Here is a 25,722-nt window from a genome sequence, read left to right as displayed (position 1 = left end):
GACCTTGGGCCAAAAAGTGAAAAAGTTGACAAAACTGGCTGGAGGTCCGAAATTCACTTAACTTTCCAAAAGTGCTTTTAGGTCCGAATTTCACTTAAACGCCCAATTTCGGACCCTGGCTCCGAAATTTGAAAGTTTGTTATAAATTTGCAAAAAGACCCCAATGGTCCGAAAATCACTTAAAACATCAATTTCGGACCATGGGGCAAAAAGTTGAAAAAGTAAAAAACTTGCCAAAAGGTGGTTTAGGTCCGCAAATATTCCCAGTTCACCCAAAACGCCTTCAAACCTCCGAAATTTGCAAACACGTTTATAGATCTGAAGTTTTACAAAGGGCATTTAGGTCCGAAATTTCTACAGGTTACAAAAAAACGTTGGGAGCTTCGAAATTTGTTTAAGTTTGCAAAATATGCTTCAATACGCTGAAAGCTCCAGAAGGTTAAAATCGCGAAAAATACCTTTGGGCACCAAAACGTTAAAACCTCCAAAAAATCCGAACTTCACTTTAAGATTCGCAAAAACATTGAATGGTCCGAAATTCTGGACAAGTTGTAAAAGGCGCCTAGCTCCGAATTTGGCATTAAAATCGCAAAATTTCCAGGCGCGTTTAGGTCCAAAAATATTCCCAGCAGAGTTTGCCAAAAACATGGAAACCTCCGAATTTTCAAACACGCCTTGAAACTCCAAATTTGCAGAAGTGTTTAAAGGTCCGAAGTTTTTTTTTGCAAAATATGCTTAAGGGTCCGAAATTCTGGGCAAGTTGTAAAGCACCTTATGGCCCGAAGTTTTCTTTTAAATTCCAAAAATGCCAGAAGGTCCGAAAATGCTTAAAAGGTTTGTAAGAAACCCCAAGAGCTCCGAATTTCGCCCAAAACATCAATTTCGGACCATGAGCCGAAATTTAATATTTGGAAGAGTTGCAAAAATCCCCAAATTGTCCAAAATTTCACTTAAAACGCCAATTTCGAACCCTAGGGGGCTAAATTGGAGAATATGATGAAATTACAAAAAGTGCCCTCCATTCTCCGAAATTCACCAGAAAAAGCATGAGTTAGAGTTTTAAAATTTGCAAAAGTTCTTCAAACCTCCAGAATCGCGCCGTAAAACCATTCAAAACGTCCAAGACTCCAAAGGTAAAATCACGCAGAAGTAAATCGACCAAGGATTAGATTTCACATTCGAAGAGAAAGGAAAAGCATTTTCAAGATACATCTCACAAAGAGCTTCTCAAACCAGTCGCCATTAAATTTAATATTTGTTAAATTAATTAATTTTTCAAATTAATTTAATGAAGTGAAATTGGTTGATTGATCGCAGGACGTCATCGAAGAACCAGGAGAAAAACCTCAAACCTCAAATGCAAATCAAGGCCAGGTGCTGAAAACTGAAAAAAGAAAAAAATGTGGGAACGTGTTGCAGAAGCGCGAGAGCAACCAAACATTGGGAACCATGCCGCTAAACAAAGATAAAGTCCACCGGCGAAATTGAAGGCAAAAAGCAAAAGAACACTCTGAATGCTGCAAGTTTATGCATTCTCAAAAAAGCACACAGCTGGATTTAAGTCCAGAAATTCAGTTTTAAAACTGAAACAGCTTTATTGTAAACTGCCTATGGGTCCCGTGCAAGATATTTTTGTGGATAACTATTCCCAACCACCAAGAAGATTGGATAGACCTGAATTAAAGCCAAATAGTGGTAGGTAGTTGAGATAGTTGTTGGTTGGATAACTGAGAATTAATTCGGCATTGGTTAAAGCTGCCAGCTTCTGGAAGGCAGATCAAGACCCTTGGATGCAGTCCATCATGGCCTCTGATTCAAAATTGTAAAATCTATAAAAGGCAGAGGCCTTTCTTTTGTAAAGGGTTAGATGGTTAGATAGTTAGATTTTAGAGTTAGAATAGGTTAGATCTTAGCAGTAGCATAGAGATGTTGCAGAAATTGTTGTAATAGGCAGTTGAAATCAATATATAAACATTGATTTGGTGTTTATTGTCTTGTTTTCATCCTGTTTGCATGGTTTCTTTCAGCATTTTAGATAGATCTTTCTATTTTGGGTGTGCAGGTATTTGATAGATTCGGGCTCATACCACTGAGGATATACTGATTGTGTATCCTTTTGTGTGGTTAACCTGAGCCTTCAATTGTGCTTAGTTCAATTGCAAGTGTCCGTCTAAGCTGTGCTAGAATTGGGTGCTTAGCCGTGCATCTCCAGTCTGAAAATCTTCCAAGTCCCTTTGAAGATCACACCGTTCCTGCAAGGTTGTGAGCTATTTTGGCCAAGCAGGAATTGGTTATGTTGAATCCGTCTACCCGCATACCCGTGTTGTTAGTTTTAGATCTCCTAACCCTTTCCTTTTGCTCTTTATTGCGTAATTCGAGAATCACAGCAGACTAGCTTGTTGCAAATCGTAAGTCCCCTTGTGTTTCCAACAAAAACACATCAAGCCACTGAGAGGTCCTGCAGTCAAGACCTGACAAAAGAAACCTTGAGGTAGTCTCCTTTGATCAAACTTAGAAAACAGCATTAGAGACTTCCTTATCTCAAGAGAGAGTAGGATAATCAGTCGGCTATGCTATTCTGCGTTGGCCGTATGGAGTTTGCAGCAATGCGATTCCAAACACGTAAACAGAATCATAATAAGCAACGCCGGTAGCCCTCCGTGTTTGGTAAGTCTGGGAAAGCCAGCAGTAAATGCACACTCAGTTGATGTGGTATGGTCGGGAAATATTTTCATCTAATCCTATTCGATTGGTGATAATTATAATCCCTCCCCACCTGTAATAGTTTCATTTATACTTATTATATATTTAATATATAGTTTTAAATAGTTTAACAATTGATTATAATTTTATATAATAGTTTTAAAATTTTAATTACTATATACTATATTAACATAGTGTTTATTAAACTATATATTCATAATTATATGGTAAAATTATAAATTGATATAGATAATTTAAAAATTGTAGTTATAGATTTAATATTATACAACATTATTAACTATTAAGTATAAATAAAATAATAATTATTACTATATATTTACAATTTTTTATATTTTTTGTCTAGAAGTACCCAAATGTACCCAAGCCTTCAAATTTTTTTTTGCCGTACCAACGTATCATACCCACGCACCCGATTCTGATTCCGATTCCGATTCGGCAACTTAGGCAATAACTAATTAAATGAAGGCCAACCCAAGGTAATGATAATAGACGTCAACTCCCTTGGCATGGTCATCAACCGTTGCAAGATTTAATACAAGATAAAATCAAGCCAACCCTAAGAATGTTGGCACTCAAGTTAATCATTTATATAAAGGGCAGCATTTGTAATAAAAAGGGGAATCAGTTTTAGGAGCAATAACTAAAAGGCAGCGATGGTATCTAAATCTGAACCATAAGTATACTCAGCAATCCATTTGTAAGTTAACACGGCAGCAAAGAGATTAACGAATATGTTTACATTAATGCATGTTATTAACAACTATTGAGGAGGAGCGATCACAGCAGCAGTTATTAAAAGGCAAAGGATAAACTATCAAGGTTTGCCACTTATGCAAAGAGATACCCATAGGAGGGGCCATGCCCTTCCATCCAAGGAGGAGATATATATATATATATATACAGCATATCAACTTCCAAATGGGGGGACATGGAATGAACAGCAGAAATCCTCATTGGCAGTGTTAAGACCTGATCTGAACAGAGACATATTAATCTCTTATGGTATGCAGAAATAGTTATTTAACATATTTATATATCGATGTCATGTGTATGCAGATATAAATGTATGTATCCATATCAGTTGTATGCAGATATGAATATGTGAATCCTTATGTGCTAATATAACATATATATCTATGCATTTAACGATATTATGAGCAATTATATGATTTCTTATTTGCAATAGTCGATCAAGACAAGATGAGTAAGGGAATGCAAGGAAGGGGAACGGCTATGGATCCCTCACTAGGCACACCACTCCATCTGGATGGCAGAAAGGCCACATGGGGCCAAGGGGTACAGAGTTTCCACTCTTGGGCCTAGGGTAAAGGGTCATTTTAAGGGCATCCTATTGCAGTTTTCCCTATGAACCCTATATTGATCAACTTTTGAGGTGAATTAGAGGGATCCTCAATCATAAGAGGGTGAGAAGGACGGCATGAGAGAGGGGAATGGTGTGAAGTCCTCACTGGGTGCACCACCTCATGAGGATGGCAAATAGCCACATGAAGCCAAGGGGATCAGAGTTTCCACTCTTGAGCCTAGGGTAGGGGTAATTTAGGGCACCTCATTATGTCTCCCATCTCAATTCTATTATGGTTGAACCCTCATATAATCATTTAGATTTGTTGTGTTATAAATATATTTTGTCTTAGTCCTAGAAATGGATGTATCTCATGAATTATATCTTTATTTTTATCTAACTTGGTTGCAGGCTTCCAAAACAGACTTATCTCATCTTATTCTTGGGTGAGGATTATATCTCTAACTACATTATACTCTTGTTTCATTTTTGTTGGTGTAAATAATTATTCATCATGGATATTATTACACTTTACTTAAGTTTACTTAGGTACATGCATTTCATAGTAGTTTGGGTATGAGACACTTGGGTGTTTGTGCCACATTGGGATAGTGTGTATAAGAGAATTTCCACATTTTATGGCGTTGATCTTATCTTGTTGTTACATTCCACCTCATGTGGAATATTTTATTGTTTCTCCTACCTACCCACACCTATTTCCTACCTACCCTTGTTTCTTATTGAGCCACATGTCATGTTTGTGTGCTCACATATCCCTAGTCTTGCCTATATAAGCAGGCTCATCTACATTGTTTGTACGGACAATCATTGAACATCTTGTAATGATCCAGTTGATCATATTTTGCATCTTGATAGAATACAATTTATTCCTATCATATATTTTTTTCTCTCTTATTTGTGTTTTCCATTGCCTCTAGAACTTGGCAAAATCTCACATGGTATCAAAGCCATTAGAGTGTTATTGGTTTGTCAATTGAGAGAAATTTGATGCTATTTGGGGTTGTGTATTTTGGAGCTTTCTATTGCAGGTTATTATTGAAACTTGATGGGTCAAATCTGAGGTCACCATTGGATTGAGAAGGTCCAAGAAAGTCAGTTTTGTCTTCTGTTTCATCCAAGTCGGACTTTTGAGGCCAAATCTAGAGGCATTTGAAGTTTGAAGCTGCAGAGGAAATTTTCCAGATTTTATAATTTTGCAGGCAATTTTCAAATAGTAATATCTCACTCATCCGGACTCCCTTTTTCGAGCAATTTATTTTGTTTTGGGATAGAATTTCGTGATCTATATAGTGGTGCAAGAGTTTTCTGTTTTTCGGATAAAGGTTTTTCAAAAATCGTGAAATCCCGATTTTTACAACTTTGGAGGTTTCATTTGGGCTCATATGGACTCTTTTTTAGGTGCCATTTTTTTTTAGAGTGCATAATTTTTTGTCTACTTTCATAATCTACCATTAGTTTGCAGTGATTGTGAGTAGAAATTGTACTTTCAATATTTGGTCATTTTTTGGCCTATTTGGTACTTGTATTTTGTTTGAACCTCAATTTAGATCACTAGCAGTATTTGTTGAAGTCTCTTATATCTCATTTTGAGAAATTGTAATCATTGAAATTAGAAGCCCACTTTGCCATTATTTGCAAGTGCCAACATGATCTTTTTAGGGGGGTCAATTGTTCATTTATATCTCTTGGTGAAATTCCATTCGGAGGCATCTTCATCTGCAGTATTCTACAAGGCTTCTTTGTTGGTGGCATCATTTTCATGTTTTCACATTTGAATATTTTATCATGATGTATACTCTTGCTTGAGCAATGTTGTACTCGCACTATCATAAAGTGTGACACTTCTTTGTATCTTATCATTGTTGACATATTTGATGTAATCCTCTTGTACACGGATTAGGAATATCTTGTGAGACTTGGTGCATGGCTCCAGTTGAGACTTAGATTGTACACATTTGTGCATGGCTCCCGTGAGACTTGGATTGTACCAGTATTTCTGCCATTTACGAGTATCCAGATGATGCTCAAAGCAGGTTGTCTCCATGCCTGATCTTTTTGTTGCAGCGAGTGATTCATCGTCATCGACTTGGTACCTAGTTTTGTCACACTTTGACATTATTGGTACAGCATTGGCTCTCTTTCTTCCTTATGGGGAGGTATTTTGGTCATCATCATTGGACCATCTTTGCAAAAGATTCGACATTGAGGGGGCTTCATGGTCTCTCTTCTCTCTTATGGGGGGAACATGTTTTGTTCTTCTCATTCATCATTGAGAGCATTGTGTGCTTTCATCATCTCTCTTTTGGGGGACGGTTTTTTCCCATTGGGTTTTTCTCTCTTTCTCCGTTTATGAGAGATTGCATTTGCATTTGTACATGGGTCCCTAGCATGGCCACGTAGCCAGGACCCATCTTGCATTGCTTAGTTGCATTGTAGACTTTAGTTCATTCCCCTAAGTTGCACTTAAGGGGGGGTGTTGGTGTAAATAATTATTCATCATGGATATTATTACACTTTACTTAAATTTACTTAGGTACATGCATTTCATAGTAGTTTGGGTATGAGACACTTGGGTGTTTGTGCCACATTGGGATAGTGTGTATAAGAGAATTTCCACCTTTTATGGTGTTGATCTTATCTTGTTACATTCCACCTCATGTGGAATATTTTATTGTTTCTCCTACCTACCTGTTGACATGTATTTTATACACAATCATACACAGAATAAAATACCAATAGGCATCTTATCCTCTCTTGAGAAAATAGTCTCTAACTGCTGAAGATCTGCAAAAAGGATCAGTTAGGTAGACTCCAAGGTTCTTTTAGTAGGGTCTCTACGTGTGGACAAGCTTTTTAGTGGTATGATGTGATTTGCTGTTTCCTCCAAGGGGTCTTACGCATTCTAAAGCTCGAAGATTTTACTAAACTAAAAGGAACTTTCAAAAAATAGCAAAAGATAGGGTTTAAAGAGGTCTAATCTAGCCTAACCCTAAGAATGACTTAGTATGGACGAGACTTGGCAAGATTCAACCAATTTCAATTTTGCCATAAGATAACAACTTAATTGAAATTAGTGCGATCTTCTAAGGTAATAAAATGATACTCAATACATCAAAGATCAAGGACACTACTACGAAGGTACATATCCAAGACACAATGATAATCGAAGATTAAGGACTCAAAGTGTTCTCCAGTCGACCACACAAGGCGTTCCTACAATCAGCAAGAAGCTAGTGGTTTGGATTACGAATCCTACCAAATATCAAATCTCACACTTAGTCTTTCAAATTAACAAACTACTTCGATTGAGCACGATTCAAGTGTATCAAACAACCATGAAGATAACTCAAGAAATTTGCAACAAAACACCATAGCTTCAATATTTTATTGATTTCCAAGTCATCATGTACAACAATTGCTTGAATTTCTCTCTTCAAGACTCAATCTTGCTACAAAATAAAATTGCTTCTAACTCTAATCTCTCTTACATCAACTATTGACTATTACTCTATTCCTCTATTATACTGTTAACTATTACCAAATGAAATGAAAAATGGGGGTATAAATAGCATCCCCAGTTACAATGAAAGGTCCAGATTAAAAGTAAATCAACGGACAAGATCATGACACCTAAACCCTAATTAGGGTTTGTTACAAATGACCTCCTTTTTACTGAACAATATTAAATACATAGCCAAATATTAAATTCGGCACAAAAACCTAGGAGGTATCAACCAATGAGAAATAAGATGTCATGTCATCTGTAACAACCTTTCATCTAGAATCTTATTCCCTTTCCAATTTTCTTTCTTAGCATATGCAATGAATTTTGTCACGATTCCTTCGATTTCTGTGATTGGAATCTCGGGAAGATTCTTGATACTCTCTTCTAAGTGGATGACCTGATCGAATGCATCTAGAAGAGCTGCGTCCCAAGTAAGTTCAAGTTCCTTCGTTCTATCAATCAGGAGCATGGTGGCAAACATCTGATCATACTGCTCATCTGTAACATCTGCGTCCTTGCGAAAGATGATCTTGATTCTATCCTCAAATTCTTGCATATCCACATCTGTCTCGACCTCGATCCCTCTGCCAAGAATGGTACGAAGTACCTCAAATACTCTGTCCTGGATCGGATTGATCACCTCCTCAACTTGACCGCATCTAACACTGATGTCCTCGAAGAGAACATTCTTTATATGGAGTAAGGTTGACCACTGAAATAAACTGTGAGAATCACCCTCCAAGATCCTCTCCTGCGCTAAAATTCTTCTGGATGTATGTCTTATTACTCTCAAGACAGGGATGATAACGTCCTTGGTATGGGCAAATGCAGCTACTGTTACCATCAATCTGTGGATTATCTCAAGAACTTGGATAGCCTGATGAATGATCTTCGTCATCCTTGTAACAAACTCTATGGCCACTATATGAGATCTATCCATCCAACTACATGTACGCTGGACCAGGTTCCTGAATCTTTCTGCTTCATTGATCGATTGAAGGGGCAATGCCTGCACTGGTGATCTAACTGGATCCTGACGTCCCAAAGGTTCATTGATGTGACTGAAATATGTCCTCCATGCACCGACCTCTCTCTCAAGCTTTCTATTCTTTTCCACTTCTTCTCTAAGCTTGTCCTTCAATGCCTCAAATGTGTCGGTAGCATCATCCATTGTCTGCTCTGCTGTGGATGGTCCTAACTCAATAGTCTGTATATTATAATCCTCTGCTAGGATCTCACCCTCATATTTGTCTGCTGCCGGTGTAGCTATCTGCAGTTTTCTGGATCCAGTCTCATCTCGAATCATCTTGGACATCTTTGTAGCCTTCTTCTTCTCTGTTATCACATGTGAACGTCCAACAAGGCTCTCTAAATCAATTGCACTGTCCTCGTCCTCTACTACGATCACCTTGGTTAATCTTTCCTTCAACCAATCTGGAATATTCGATCTTGTTTCTTGAACTTGAATTTCTTTATGTACTATTTCTTCTTCTCTGGGAGGAGATGTCATTTCATTATCTTCATCTAAATCATAGTCTTGGAGAGATCCATCTGATGAAACATGTTGTGCCTGTCCTTCCTCCTGCCTGTCATTCTGTACCATAGACTCCATGGACTCTTCCACTTGAGTTGTTCTGTTCTCTGGTCTAGAAGAAGTACCTGGTGTTTGATCTTTGTTGGCACCTTGCTTTTTCTTGGAAGACTCTTTCTTTTCTGACCTTTCTTTTCTCTTCGAACCTCTTGGATGGAGATTACCCTCACTGGCACATCGAAGGTTACCTTCACCTGAATTTCTAGGATTAGGATTGCCTTCACTCACACTAGCTCCACCTTTGGCTGGTTTCTCTTCCAAAGTAAAAGACATAGCTATGCCTTGTTCTCTCAACTTCTGATGCTGAACGTCTACCCATCTGCGAGTACAAGACAAAACTGGTGCCATCAAAGCATCTAAATCCACGACCTCGGGCTCATTCCAAACCAACCTTATTGTTTTGCTTTCTCTATCATAGGAAGACTGGATATGCCTGCCATTGTCCTGAGCTTGGTCGGCCACTCTGTAAATCCTGCATTTCCTGATGAAATCCAAAGGCAATCTAGAATGTATCTTTCGTTTCACTTCAAGATCATCTAGGAGGTTCATCATAAAATCTTCAATTTGATGCTCATGTCTAAATCTTCTACCGACCGTCTCCTCTAAATGTCCATGTGGATCAAAACTCTCTCTCCAAGCAAAAGATGAAAAAGAATACAAGGCTAACTCCTTCTCTGCGTCATCCATGGCTAAGACATTAGGACATACCTCAACTGAATTACCCAAAATAATAGGTACTTGGACTCCATTCTGATGTCTGTGTCTGAATGCCTTCACATATGCTGCCAACTGCCTTGTTACTTCAAGTAACACAATTCTGTCTGTCGGATATCTCGGCAACATGTATGGTGGTAAAGGACATCCATGCACTCTAATGTAAGTAAACTTGGGAAACTGAATGAACCAAGCACCGTACCTCTTGATGAATTCCTGGGCGTCCTGAGATAATCTATTGTGAATCCCTCCTTGCAACGTCCTCGTGATGTTCATCGTGAAGGTATCATTGACTAACTTGTAGTTTTTCCCTGTCGGATGATGCAAGTAGGCATAGGATTCACAAGCTCTAACCTCACCGGGTCCTCTTCCAATCACTCCTCTGTGAGGTAGTCCTGCGTACTCAACACTCCTGATCAAAGCATAGATGACGTATGAACTCATGTGGAAGGACTTAGTAGCCCTGAGTCTCCTCAACTGTACGTCTAAGCAATGGCTAATTATCCTAGCCCAATGTATTGTACCCTTTCCTTGAACAATCACCTGGATGAAGTAAAACATCCACTTCTCAAAATAGAAGGCATGAGGTGCTCCTGTAACTCTGTTGAGCATAGTAATCAAATCTCTGTACTCCTCCTGGAAATCAATCTGGTGCGGTGTGTTCGGTACCTTGCTTAGACGGGGACGACTCTTGAGTAGCCAGTTCTTGTTGATTATGCTTAGGCAAGCATCTGGATCATCATCGTACATTGATCTGGCTCCTTCAATGCTCTTGTATATCATGTCCCTGTGCTCTGGAAGATGGAAAGCTTCACTTATAGCTTCCTCTAAAAGGTACGCCAAAGTGTTTCCCTCATTGGACACAATTGTCCTGGACTGTGGATTGTAGTGACGGGCACACTCGATCATCAACTCGTGGCACTGAATAGCTGGAGGAAAACCGGCCGCCTTGATGATGCTACTCTCTATTATTCTCCGGGCGACAGGTGATGGCTTGCCAATGTAAGGGACCTCTCGAAACTTCTTCGTGCTAAAGTTCCCCAAGTTTGTATCTCCAATGTTGCTGCACTTCGACACGATCTTGGTCTCCACTTCTTCGGTCTTCTGATCTTCTTTCATGAGAGCCGAGCGGCTGGTGGATGCTCCCGCCTTCGGGGTCGCCATACCTACACACCATTTCATTATGAGAACCATATTTTGCAATGAATAACGTTGATTAGAGAGATAAATTTTTTAGGAAACCTCATGATAAGTCTCTAGAGTTATCATTTCCTAAAACAACGATTGAGCTAAGAGAACCAAAATTCAAAACTTCAAAATTTAAAATATGACGATGAATGAATAAAAACAATAAAATCAAATCGCCATACCTCAATAGAGAGCTAGCTCTAGAATGCAAAAAGACAAAAGATCGCCTAGGCAAAATTGAGGTATAGATGATCTTCAATGTTATCTCCTCAAGATATTAATTTCGCCACCTTTGTCTTCAACGTGATCTTCAAATTCACCTTTAACGTGGTCTTCAACTCTTAGCAAATTCGCTCAATATAGATCTTCAAATATCGCACCACCTTTGATGTATTAGCACCACCTTTGGTTTGAATGGAATTCGCACCTCTTCAAACACACTTCGCACTATCTTCGCTTTCCTCAATTCGCATGTAGAAGGATAAAATAATGATGTGAAAATAATAGTTTTCACCCCCCTATATATAGCGCTTGCACCTCAATTCATCCCTTAGGCCGACTTGATAAAATATAGCAATTTTGAACGATTTTTAAATGATTTTTAATTAAATAACAAGGCCAACCTACATGCCAAAGTGCTCCAATTCGATTTTTTATTAATTAATTAATGATTAATTAAATGCCTTTCGTTTTTAATTTATAAATTTCGATTTTTTAATAAAGGCAAAATAATTAATAAATGATCAACGCCATATTAAATGCTAATTTAAATAGGATTTTCAATTTTATCGAACTTAGCATTTAAGGGAAATTTGAAATGTTTATTTGGCGCCAAAATTATGAAAACGAAAGGGACGTACCTCATCGCCCTGGTCCCTTGGAGAGGGACAGGAGCGATCCATGATTTTGTCATGTTTTCAACGTTCATCTCCTTCCCTTCCACGTTCAATATCGATCATTTTGATGGGTCCTTCGAATTTGATTGCCTTGCATGTGCGCATAAGTGCCTTCGGGTGTTCATCGCCCTGGTCCTTGTCCAAAGGACAGGAGCGATCTCCATGTTTTCACGTAGACCTCGCATTTTTGATCTTCGATCCTTCATTGTAGAGCGAATAACATCTTTGCTCGTTTCTTCTACGCTTGTTCCATTTGTTTTCATATGGTGTTTGGACATTTAGAGGGATCATCGCCCTTGTCCCTTGGAGAGGGACAGGAGCGATCCATGTCTTTCTCCTTAATCTTGGCAACTTTAAACTTCAATCTTCGTTGTGATGACTTCCAAACGCCGTCCTTTACCTTGTTCATCCTCGCCTTGCCTTGACTGTGAAGGATTATGAGTGCTTTTGATGGGATCGCTTTGGTCCTTGTCCAAAGGACAGGAGCGATATGAGCTCTTTAACTTGATTAGCAACGTTTGGACGTTCAAAACACTTGCATGTCCTCTTCAAAGAACGCCTTGGACCTTGCATAACCTTGCGAAGCTTTGACTTGGCATGAACTTGGAGCAAAACGAAGAATCCAAAGCAAATCGCCCTGGTCCCTTGGAGAGGGACAGGAGCGATATGGTCTCTATGTTTAATTTGATGATCATTTTACGTTCAAAATCCTTTTGTATCACCCTCTAATCATGCCATGGACCTTCTAAGACCTTGCAAACCCTTGATCTTACGTAAATCTTGCATGAAATGGCCAATATATCCAACATCGCCCTGGTCCCTTCCTGAGGGACAGGAGCGAACTAGGTCTTAGGGTGCAAATTTCTTCATTGTGATGACCTTTAAGTGCTTGTGCTCGATGAAGATGCCTTAAGATGTTCTTGCCACCCTTCGTCTTGACTTAGATCGATTTCAAACTTAAGTAAAAGGCAATATAACCATTGTATCGCCCTGGTCCCTTGGAGAGGGACAGGAGCGATCCATCTCTTGTGGCCTTCATTTCATTTTGTCAGGTTCCAAATTTATATTCAACGGATTCATCATGCTCCACTCCATTCATCCATGCCTTGATATCGTTTGCAACTTGGCAAGAAAATCAATTATAACAAAAATCGCTCTGGTCCCTTCCTAAGGGACAGGAGCGAACTAGGCCTTTTGGGACCCTTGTGGACGTTTAAAAATCTTCAATTTGTATTCAAAGAGTTCATCTCACGCTCTTCCTTGCCTTTGGACGTAAACTTGTCTTGATTTTTGCCTGGATTTTGCCCAATGAAGGACATCGCTCTGGTCCTTGGGAGAGGGACAGGAGCTATAAGGTACTTCGCCCTGGTCCCTTGGAGAGGGACAGGAGCGAACTTTGCATTCTGGACCATTCTCCTTTGTGATAGCACTTCAAATTATATTCATTTGGTAAAGCATCTTCCTTTGGACCTCTTCAAATCATCAAGTCAACGAAATCTTGCAAGGACAAGGCAAAATTTGATTTGTAGCTCCGGTCCTTCACTGAGGGACAGGAGCGATTTTACTCCTAGAGGCGTTTCGGTGCTCATGAAAATCTTCAATTTATATTCAATGGAAAGATCTCGCCGTTCTCCATCACTTCCAATTTGAAATTCGTCTTGACTCGGCAGGAATAGTGAGATATTTGAAAATGAGCTCCCGTCCTTCATTGAGGGACAGGAGCGATTTTGCTCCTACAGGCCAAAATAACATGATTTTTCACATTTTAACACTTCACAAGGCAAAAACAAATCATTTCCAATGCCCAGGATCAAAAATCATAAAGGTCAAAATTTGGTCAAAAATATTCAATCAGACAAAAATACACACTTCACTCTCAACACTTAGACAAATTTAAGCTCTGCATCAATATTCCAATTGAACATTAAACCATTCTGGCAAATTTATTGCATTCAAAATTTGCATCCTAGAAAAAGAAGCTCAAAAGCCCTCAAAAACGACTGGATTTTGGCCTGAAAAGACAAAAATAAAAACCCTAAGGCTTGACCCTAAATCCAGACAACTAACTGACTAACAAAATCCTTAAAAAGGAAGCAAAAGGCGAGCAAAAAGAGGGGGTCCCCATTTGCGATGGGGCGATGTGTGAAATGGTCACAACACTACCCACACCTATTTCCTACCTACCTAACGTGTTTTTTATGACCACGTCTAACACAAAATAAAGTCACCAACAGTCACCTTATCCTCTCTTGATCAAGATTAGTCCGTATGCTAGGATTACTTAAAGTTCAAATGGCTAATTCCCAAGGTTCCTTTAGTGCATCGATGTGACTCAGTTGTTTGATGGGTTTTGCTGATAACCCAAGGGGCCTTACATATGTTGAAGAAACTTATCCGAGCTCAAGAATCTTTTGTACGGATGATTTTGCAATAAAAGCTCTTGTTTTGGATCTTTGGACTTTGAAATGTGCAGAAAGTAAATAGGAATAGGGCAGAAAAAGACTAAACTAAAAGTAACCTAAACCAATAAACAAAGAGACGGGATAACTTGTGCAAAATCCAACCACACTTCGCTCTGCCAGCAACGCACAACTACATGAAAGCGGTGCAATCTTCAGGGGGTATGTTTAAGGATTTTCAGATCATCAAGAGAAACCATCAAATCAAACAACTTCTCCTGATAATCGAAGTTAAACTTACACATAAAACGAAGGCTCCGGCTAACTTTGCACGGTATGCAACAATCAGTTGCATACCAAAAGTATGAGCACGAATTTTGCAACAAGCAATCCTATCAAATCCAGTTCATCTAACAGCATAAAAGCAAATCTAATCTATGAAGAGAATGAGACCATGCGAGCTCCAAAACAACACAAGAACACACCAACAATTGAACAATGTATTAAGTGTTTGCTTCAAAAACGCTTAGCAACAATCTCTGACGATAGTCTCTCCTGATTACAAGTGAGGGGGTCACCCCCTTATATAGGCCTCAAGCCATGATTACATGCAAAACCCTAATTAGGGTTTGCCCTAAAGATTACCCACTCAAGGTGCAACAAGGTGGGAATCTGCATTAAATAACCCATTACGCCCATTTACAATAAATTTAAAAGAGCCTAAAATAGCGCCCATTAGCACATTAAGTGCACCCCATGATGATAATCATGCCCAGAATATAACTGACGTCGTTATAAATGCCTATCACTCTCCAAGCGATAGCGACGGCGACATGCAAGAAGAATCCGTCATAAAACCATAATGAGAGGACGACATGCAAGAAGATTCTCTATCCTGTGGTGGCATGCGTTGATCGGTCCCACGCCTAGTCAATGTTCCTTCAGCCATAAATATGCCATCACTATTCAGTCAAAAGACTTTCGTCCAAAAATGGACGACCATTATCTCATTCATTAATGGCATATGCAATGAACCTACCAACGACGGCCTCTAGTTCTCCGATGGAGACACTTGGCACATTCTCGATGTTGAATTCCATCAAGGCAATCTCCTCTTCGCTTCTAGAAAAGAAACTTTCCCAATCTGCCATGGCTTCCTGTGTTTTCTTCATCATACCAGAGAATGAAGAAACATTTGCAAAGTGTTCCTTAGGAAACGAACCGACGAAGAAGAAATCATGCAACTGGGATTTCAAGGAGTTTACCATTATTCCTCCATCGCTAAGTTTCCTTGAAAATAAAGCTTCCATGGCACTGAGGATTTCTTCCTGTATCCCTCTGATAGACTCCTTCAAGGTGACAGAATCAATGCTGAATTTATCAAGGGTGTTCTTTCCTGAACAGATGGCGTAGAACCATCAAGGAAAGTCATAAGCTTCATTCTCTTGGATCACTTTCCCGTCCACCAATGTTTGCCTTGGAGTCTTCGTCAGAGACCTGAGTCGAGAAATGGTTAAGTCTTGGTAGACATCAACATCTTCCCATAGTCCCTCCGCCATTTCCAATCTACTCAGGAGGGCCACGAACCTCGAATGGAGCTGAGCTAGATCTTCTACAAATTTTCCTGCCTCAACATAAACATCTTCTACCCATTCCCTGGAATTTTGTGCCAGTGCTCTAATAAGTTCTGCATCATCAACTACTTCCTTGGGAAGGAAGGGAGGAGGAGGGATGAACGACCCGCTTCCCTGAGGGGTTTTTTGAAACTCCTAACATATTCGCATAGAAATTTGTTTTCCTCCCTCAACCACTTACATTTTGCCTTTGACTTCAGCAATTTCTCCTTAATGGCAAAGGAGGAATCGTTGAAATCTCCCATTACTTGACCAGTGGAAGCATGGCCAAGGTCCACCTGTCTGATGACGTAATCTTCCTGTCTAATCTCACTCCTATCCTTATCCACTGCAGGTTCAGCAATGTGCAAGGTCCGAGCTCCAGATTCTTCCCTGACTACCTTGGAAAACTTCCGAGGGGCCTTTCTTTCCGGTGGTTGATCCATCCTCTTCAATAATTCTTCTAATTCTTGAGCAGGATTGGTCCCTCCTTTTGCTTCATTTCCCAATCTGCCTACCAACCAATCTTGTGCGGGGATGGAATGGCTGTAATCTTCTGCATGCTCCCGTTCTTGAGATTCCTCTTCCATTTCACCAAGGATAGTCTCTATGAAACTATCCTGGTGAACTTGTTCCTGGTGCGGGGAATTTTCTTGCCTCTGACTTCTTGGCTGATATCAGCCCTGCGAAGCATTGATGTTGAGTATATCAGGTGCTGGAACGTTCCCTAGAAGTGGGCCTGCGGGATGTGGGAACATCTCCACCTCTCGTACGCTCGAGGAGCTAACTGGTGAATGCTCCCTTCCTGTCCTTGTTCTCTTTTGTGGAGGTTCCTCTTGCTGGGTTTCCTATTGATCCTCATGCGGGATTTCCTGTTGGATATCCTTCATCTTTGTTACCCTTGGCCTCTTTGGGGCATTTTTTCCTTTGTCCATCCGGGCCTCTCTTCCTGCTTGACCCTGTGAAGAGCCTTCAGTTGCCTCACTGTGGGAATCCAGATTTCCCATCAACTGGTATGTCAAATGGACATGGTTTTCCACCAACTTTCTTGCCTGCTGGTCAATCCAATGCTTAGTGAATTTTAGCACTGGTCTAGCTAAAATGTTCAAATCATCTACCTCAGGCTCCGACCAATTTGGCAATAGGATAGGTTGATCCTTTATCCTCTCGAATTCGGGTTGCATCAAATCTAAGTCTTCCTTCACCTGGTCTGGTACCTGATGAATCTCACTTATTCTGATGGTGTAGAGGGGCAGTCTGGAGCACATTCTTCTCCAGACCTCAAGGTCATCCTCGGCACTTGCCCAGTAATACTCCAAGTGAAATCTGTGTATGATTTTGACACCGGCAACCTTCCTAATCTAGCTATAAGGATCATATTGGGCCCTGGATGTGTAAAATGGTAGGCGATAGAATGCCAATTCGCCTACTGCACTTTCAGCAGCGTCCAAGCCTAGGCATATCTCCATGAAATCCCCCAAGACAATTGGAAATTCAATAGATTGCTTCTGATTCTTCTTCTGCAGCTGGTCATAGGCAGTCAACTGCCTCATGAGCTCGAGCAATATAAGCTTGTCTGATGGATATCTGGGCAATTTGTAAGACTAAAAGGAGAAGCCTTGCGTCCTGATGTAGGTGAACTTGGGGAACTGCAGGAACGCAGTGCCATACTTCTAGACTAAGGCACTTGCTTGTGGAGACAACCTCATGTGTAACTTATTTTGCATAAGTCGTGTCAGGTACATGGTGAAGGTGTCATTCGCCAACCTGTAAGAGCTAACATTGGAGAGATGTAGCTAAGGATAACACTCATGCACTTTTAACTGAGCTGGTCCTCAGCCCATGATTCCTCTTGCTGGCAGCCCATCGAATCCTCCCCCTTTGTGCAAGCATATAGAATAGGTAGGAGCTCATAAAAAAGGACTGAGACCTTTTCTCTTTCAGGTTTTTCAATTGTTCATGCAAGTAGTGACTGATCAATCTAGCCCAATCGATCAGTGTATTTGAATTCATGATCTCGCCTATGTAGAAGAACATCCAAGGCTCGAAGTTCACCGAGTGTGGGCATCCCATTACTCTGCTCAGCATCTTTATCATGTCCACATATTCCTGCTTGAACTCGAAGATTGTGCGAGTTTTGGGAATCTTGGAAGCGTGCACTCTAGGCTTCAACAACCACTACTTGTTGATCAAATCAGCACACCTAGCGAGGCCTGCTTCATATGCTGCTTGAGCTCCGCTACTGGTCCTGTACGTCATGGAATAATGTGAAGGGATTCCGAAGGCTTCACCAATTGACTCTGGAGTCAATGTTGCCAGTAACTTGCCATCTGACATTGAGATTGTTTTCCGCTCCAAATTGTAACATGCTGCACATTCCAAGACCAGATCTGGGCATTGAATAGCGGGAGGAAACCCAGCTACTGCAACTATTCCACTTCTCACAATTTTGACAGCTGTCGGGGATGGATTGTGCCCCGCTGTTCCAAACATTCGTATCTTGAATGTAGCCCAGTTGAACGTGCCAAGGTTAGTATCGCTGATTTCTTCCCATCTTGAATTCAACCGAGAATGGGGAAGAAAACCCTTCATCTCCGCTTTGATCAACGTCTGCCTAGAGATAGTAGCTACCTTGCTAGGTTCTGCCATCTTGGGAGTACTTCGAAATGATGAAAATAGAGACTAAGTATGAATATTCTTCACTGCACTTCTTCTTTCTTGAATCTTGCACGTGAGAAATGAAATGCCATTCTCAACTTATATAGAATTCATACGAGGCATTCATTAGTAACTACATTCATGACGCATCATACTTTCCTCAATTACAACGCCATGCAAAGGCAGTTTCCCATGCGTGTGAGTTCAAATTTAGAATTTTCCCTAAATGCTCCAAGATTCTTCTTTGCCAACTCGTTGATTTCATTCTTTCCAACTTTGAAGGATCTTTCCCAGGATTTGCTCGAGTCTACTCCAACTTGTCATCTCCTGCTTTCGAAGGAATTTTCATGTCTTTTTCAACATCCCTATTTTTTAGGGATCTTCCTAAAATTTAGGAGTCAAGCTCATTGGATGGAGAATTTCATCCCAATTCTGAATCTATAAAAATTTCCATATTTGGTCGGGATTTGATGTCTAAAAATAGCATATTCGAAAATTCGCCCAAGGGGAAATTTGCTTCTTTTTTTTTTACTCTTCCCTGGCTTCTTGGATTCCATGCCTTAGGCAAAATTTTCAATTTTCCAGATTTGGGCGCATTTTAGCCTTGTCCATGGATACATGGAATTTTCCTCCTGTGAATGCATTTTTTATTTTGGCGCCCCAGTCCAGACCTGAGCGCATTTTGGCCATGTCCATGGACACATGGAATTTTGCACTTGTGAATGGCTTTATCAATTCAGTGCCCCAGCCCAGACCTGGGCGCAATTTCAACATATCCATGGACACATGGATTTTTCCTCCTGTGAATGCATTCTTCAATTCAACGCCCCAGCCCAGACTTGGGCGCATTTTGGCCATGTCCATGGACACATGGATTTTTCCTCCTATGAATGCATTCTTCAATTCAACGCTCCAGCCCAGACTTAGGCGCATTTTGGCCATGTCCATGGACACATAGAATTTTCCTTCTACGAATGGCTTCAAACTTAGAATATTTTGACCTCCTGTGCTTTTGGAGTGTTTCCCTGAGCTTTCCATTTTAGGCATGGATTTCCAGCACTTGACCCATTTCTAGCTACTTTGTCTGCTATCTGACTTTCCAGAATTAGAAATGCCTGTGAATGCCTAATCCTTGTCGCCTTGGCTGACTGACCCTGCCTGTAATAACTTTCCAAGAATAGAAACTTTCCAGGTGTCAGCATTAGATCCCCGAACAAGGTGCAATAATGACTTACTATAAATAGAAGCTTACTAAAAATAGAAATTACTAAAAATAGTAAGTTTGAGTTTTGGCAAAATGGCGACATTCCGTGACTCGAAAAAATCCCTAAAAAATAGGGACTTTCTAAAAATAGAAAGTTGTTCAGTTTGGGCTCAAATTTTGCTGGGAGGTCCCCTAAAGGGTCCTGACTCCAGTCATATGCTTAGTTTTCCCAAAACCCTAACAGGAACCCCTAAAATCTAGGACAAAACAGGCCTTAGACTTCACAGAACTCACTCGACAGAGAAGCAGACTAACACTAACTGACCCCCGAACAACCACAACGCAGAGAGATTGAAGAGACTGCTACCAACACACACAAAAACCAAGACCAAACGACCGAAAAGGGCCTAAAAGCTAGGGGCGTCCCTATCTGGGATGGGGTGATGTGTGATTAGGTCACAACACTACCCTTGTTTCTTATTGAGCCACATGTCATGTTTGTGTGCTCACATATCCCTAGCCTTGCCTATATAAGCAGGCTCTTCTACATTGTTTGTACGGGCAATCATTGAACATCTTGTAATGATCCAGTTGATCATATTTTGCATCTTGATAGAATACAGTTTATACCTATCATATATTTTGTTCTCTCTTATTCGTGCTTTCCATTGCCTCTAGATCTGGGCAAAATCTCACAATTTTGGATTTGTGAATTTAGGGCAAAGTATAAGGTAATCCCAAAAGGGGACATTACATGGTCCATTATAAAAGTAGATGGCATCTTCCATGAGTTTAACTCCCACCTATTTTTAGTAGTTATAGTTAATTTTCTCATGGGTCAGTTTTGCCTCCCCTCTTTCCTATATATGTATTCACTCCTTGAGCTTGTTTTCATGCTATGGTGAACTTTCTTTATGCTATTTTGATTATTTGCAGATATTGTCTCTTGAGAATGTTTAATATTTTCATATATGTGGTATTATTGGAAACTAACTCTGTTATGCTATTTTGATTGATCATATATAGTAACAATTTTATTGTATACTCCTTTTGGGTTAATCTTTGTTTTACAAATTCTAATAAAACCCATTTTTTGAGTGCCCTGTATGATATTCCTTATATTAGTGCTCACATGTAATGTCCCCTTTTTAGCAATCATCTAGCAATTTTGTCGTTAGCCCTTTTTGCCTTGGTCCCGAGGGCTAACCAGGACTTTTCAAGGATCGTTGATGGATTTGGCCTAGGCAAATTCAGTTGCAGGCCAATCAAAGGGGATTTGACAAATTTTCTAGGAACTTACTATTTATAATAAGTAAGTTTGGACTCAGTGTCGGATAAATTTTGGGTCGATTTTGGTTGACTTCATTTTGGTGCATTTATTTATTCGCCTGGATTGCATTTTAAATGGGGGAATTAATTATTCAAGCAAAAATCAAAAGTTTAAGTTAAATTTAATTATTTAACTTAGGGGGTTATTTAATGCTGAAGCTAATGTTAAAAAAGAAAATATTAAAAGTACCCCTACTTGTGGAGACATAAGGGGATAATGTTATTGTATTCTATCTTACATTTATCCCACATTTGTGGTGCCTTGGGAAATGTGCCCAGCTGAAGTCATAAATAGAGCATTTAATGAAGATTTGGGATATCTTGGGAATGGTATTTTCTGGAATCTGTGTTTTCTGGAGAAATCTGGAAATCTTCTTGGCTTTTGGGGACGATTACCCTCACTGGCGATATTTCCAACATTTGTGAACAATCAAATCTGGGAAATATAACTCAAATGGAGGATTCGGGTGTTGCATTGGAAGCAGTGAATATAGGGATGGTCAGCTGGTAAGTTCGATATCCTTTCCTGAAGTAAATGTTCTCCTACTGCTGCATTGAAATTGATGGTGGAGGCTGTACGTGACTAAGGAAGATTATATTTCAGTCTTTAGTAGCCAGCGAATGACATTATTGGTAAGGAAGTCGCAGTTTTTTTTCCTGAACTAGAACCTTAGACCACAATTGCAGCACACTAGCCTGGTAGACATGGTGGAAATGTATTGAACTGATTTTGGCGTGAAAGCAGTACAAGTAACCCTGCCAGTGTGAACGCATAAGTGCAGATAGTTTTGGTCCAAAACTGGCTTTGACAGTCAAATCCTACTGAGTGCAACCTACAGGTGTGGCGTCACTGTGATATATAAAGAGCATAAATAACTGTGAGTTTGTGCGACATCCCTTCCAGATTGGACAGTTTGGAAAAGTTTTAATGAATCGAGCTGGGCGTGATTCACAAACCTCTTCACTCCTGCGCATGGATCAGGATAACTTTACACATGGTGACGTCCAGGCTGGACATAATTTAATTGAACTGCTCCTGCAAAGATAACGCGAACAAGGAGGACACCAGATGACATGGAGGAAGGGGTAGATGCTGGTCGCAGGAAAACACCGTAACTTCACAGCAAGACGCTACTCCCAGGTTACAAATTGCCTACTTGCAGTCTTGTGTTTGGTCATTTTGAATTCGAATAGGAAGATCAGTATTGTGATTGAGGGTAGGGCTAACCTTAAAGTTGTGTGCTGCTGGGAGTTAATTTTACCATTGTTTATATACTGTCAAAATGTTCTGATTTTATGAACAGCAGCATTATATGAAAGCTATAAATTAATGTTCTTGAATTTAGTTGTGAGCTGTTAAGTACTTTTCACTTGAATATGTAAATGAATGAATGCAAAGACAAAAACGCACCAGGTACAGCATAACCACAGTTCACAGTGAATACAAAGAAGTCAGTCACACTTTCCTCAGATAGGGCATCCTATTACATCACATCCATCGTATAGGTAGATAGGGAACATGTAAATTGGAGATCAGTTTTTGCTACACAGTTAGGAAAACGTGACACTATCTCTAAAGAGGCATGACAGGATTCGATTAGGAAAAGATGTGTACTTCATTAATTGGTGACCAGTTCAGTTCTAGAGGTAGATTCTATTAAATACGTAGCATGCTATAGGAATCTTAACTGTCCAGAAATCTATGCATGTGCATATCATTCACTGCGAAAAATTTAGTGATATAACATATTTAGGTTTCCAGTTGAATTGTCTCGAGCATAGGAATGAAATTGATGTTTAATAGATTCTAATAAACAGAAAAAAATGGCATTGGTCTTTATTCATCTCATCCAAGTTTCTATATTCATCAAACTCATATCAGATTCAGGATTACTGTGTACGTTATGCAACTGAAGTGAGTTACAATTTTTTGTTCTAAACTTCTGTTGAATGGCAATATTCCAAACCTTACAACTTGCACACATCTAATTCAAACTATGGGAAGAAACAAATAGTGCACAAGAGTTTGGCCTTACTATTTCACTGTAATTGTTTTCCATTTTAAAGCCAACTTCATTAAATGAATTTCCCCTTTATCAACTCGACTTGTAATCTACTTTTTCAACTTTTGATTGTGAAAATTGCATGTCCTTTTCTAAAGGCAAGCAATGGGTTGTAATTCCATTTATTAATAAATAGTAACTTAAGTTATATTTAAACAACATTTTGTAGTAAAAAATTTGCTAAATCAAATTGAAAGAAGATTTCACTTGTGTTACCATAATCTAACAAACCACTGACAAGCCTTTTGAAAATGAGAAAGAAATTCCATATATATTTCTAAAAGGAGAAAGGAAATATTGATTTGACTCACCAATGAAAATTAGAATAGAGGTAACAAGTAGAATTCCAATAGTGACATAAAACTCCAACCCTGATTCTAGAAACTGCTGCATCGATGCCTCCATTTTAAATTTCTCCTTCACTTTCTTGCTCTCCTCTCTGTGATTATCCTGCATCAACGTAAAACAATAAATAGGAAAATCGGCAACAAATTGAATTCTGTTTAAAAAGTTAATTCAAAGATCCAGCTGGATCGACTAAGCTCAAGAGGTACAAATATTAAGGGGTTCATTAAATTATGATGAAACCCCAAGTTCAAATCCAAGGAAACACGACCCAATTCAAGTCAGTGGGTGTTGACATCTAATGCTATACTGTCAAATTACACTACTCGAAGAAATAGAATAAAAATCATTAATGCAAAGCAATAGTCCTGTTCAACAAGGAACTGCACAGTACTATGCAATGCTTGGATACAGAATGAACCAGTTACACCAGTGCCCTTAGCCCATCTTCTTACTGTTTAAGGGTTGGTCAACCAAACACTTGGTTAAAACACACCCGACAATCCAACCATCCATACCCCAAAAAATAAATAATACATTACCTAAACCAATAATATAATGATTAACAAGACAACTAAGTCGGCAACAAGACATTTTTATCTTATTCCTAACACTGGATACAACACTTAAACAACATAGCTAACTAGTTACTAAATTGAGCGCGGCTTAACCCAAAGGGAGAGGCTAGGTGAGAAGCTGGGATGAATTTGACAGAAGACATTCCCTCCATCATAATGATTAAACAGGAGCTTACTCAAAAAGGAGGAGTTTAGCAAATTCAAAAGGTCTAAAAAATAATTAATAAGAAATTCTCACAGGTAATAACAAAAAACAATCTGCAACTGCAGTAACAAAAATCTTTCTCGGCAATAACTCGGCAAACCAAAAGATACAGATTTTCTCACTTAACCTGGATTTAATTGGGAAAAGATCGGTTTAGGGCTACGGGGAAAAGGGTTGCCGTGAAGGATATACCAGAACATAATCGGTGCACAAATGAGGAAAAAGACCCAGAAAACTCAAATCCTAAACAGAATATCTGCAGGTCCATCGGTAATTGTAAAAAAACGTCTGTAAAAATCGTAAATTTATATTTCGGTTGAGGATCCTTGTAGTTGTAAGAAGGAATTCTAGTCGGTCCCCTAGAATTAAAATTAATATCTTCTTCTGGCTTTGGACAATTTCACTTCTCTATATTGGATAACATCATCCCTCCAACCAATGGAGGACCTTCTGCCGTCTGCAATTTAAAAATAAAAAATAAAATATGATAATAGAAATAATCTAATGGGGTTTAGTCGTCTAAATAATTATTGTTACTGTCACAAATCTTTCAACGCTAATGGTAACGAAAGCCCACCCTCTACCGACTCCACACCCCAACGATATCCTCCTGCCATTATTTGAGACGCGGAATTGGACATTTTAAGCAATTTTCACCCTTTACAAATCCAAGACCCAACTCGCAGGTGGATAAACAGAATACAAAGTCATTTAAAAATAACACACATTTCAGATCGCAGAAACATTTTTTTCAATGTATTTACTCTCTAACCTGAAACAATCTTTCATTTTATTTTATTGAATGCATACATCAAAGAACATAACTTGCCTGCCACTCCACCCAGCATAATTACAGATCTTAAATCTTCAAGCACCTCTCAATGGCTTAATAAACCCTTGTGCGGGAATTGAAACATTGACCCCGAGGCAATGATCACAAATTCGAAGGACTCAAAAGGGTAATCTCTTGCTGGATAGTGAAGGCTAGCAAGTTCTTTTGCCCTTATTAAAACTGAAAAAAGTTACCACATATCAGAAGTAGGCGAACCTGTATTTGAAATCCTGGTTTAAAAGAAAGCGTCGATCAAAAGATATACCTGTGTTAGCACTTGTTTTTAGTGAAATATAGATCTTCAAAAATAAAATGCATTGTCCAATTAATCTAATTTAATTATTAAAAAAAAACTTGGAACATTAATGATTTATTGGATTCTTATGTGGAATTAAAAAATTATTATTAATGTAAGTATGTTAATCAAAAAATATATTTTTTTTAAGTTAAATTTGACAATCATTTATATATTAAAATGTTATATTAATTATAAATATTTTTTTTAAATAAAAATCACATAAAAATAAAGATATGGGTGTCAAAATTATAAATTT

General features: G+C 39.2%; 1 protein-coding gene across 2 annotated transcripts in view; it reads right to left on the bottom strand.

Moving 5' to 3' along the window:
* The window catches only part of LOC131065637 (uncharacterized), a 49,048-nt gene extending 23,606 nt beyond the window's left edge, over window positions 1-25,442 (bottom strand). The window contains exons 1-2 of one of the 2 annotated variants that reach the window (XM_058000197.2): window positions 25,166-25,442; window positions 23,520-23,658 (exon numbers count right to left, since the gene is read on the bottom strand). In XM_058000197.2, the coding sequence (XP_057856180.2) occupies window positions 23,520-23,613 (94 nt within the window). In that variant the 5' untranslated portion in view covers window positions 23,614-23,658; window positions 25,166-25,442. Of the gene's footprint in view, window positions 1-23,519; window positions 23,659-24,913; window positions 25,052-25,165 lie in introns of those variants that run through there. The other variant, XM_058000198.2, reaches the window with a different exon arrangement.
* Between the last annotated feature and the right edge of the window lie 280 nt (window positions 25,443-25,722).

The sequence above is a fragment of the Cryptomeria japonica genome, chromosome 3 (assembly GCF_030272615.1).
Source record: "Cryptomeria japonica chromosome 3, Sugi_1.0, whole genome shotgun sequence".
Lineage (NCBI taxonomy): Eukaryota > Viridiplantae > Streptophyta > Pinopsida > Cupressales > Cupressaceae > Cryptomeria > Cryptomeria japonica.
This window is presented reverse-complemented; position numbering and strand designations above follow the sequence as displayed.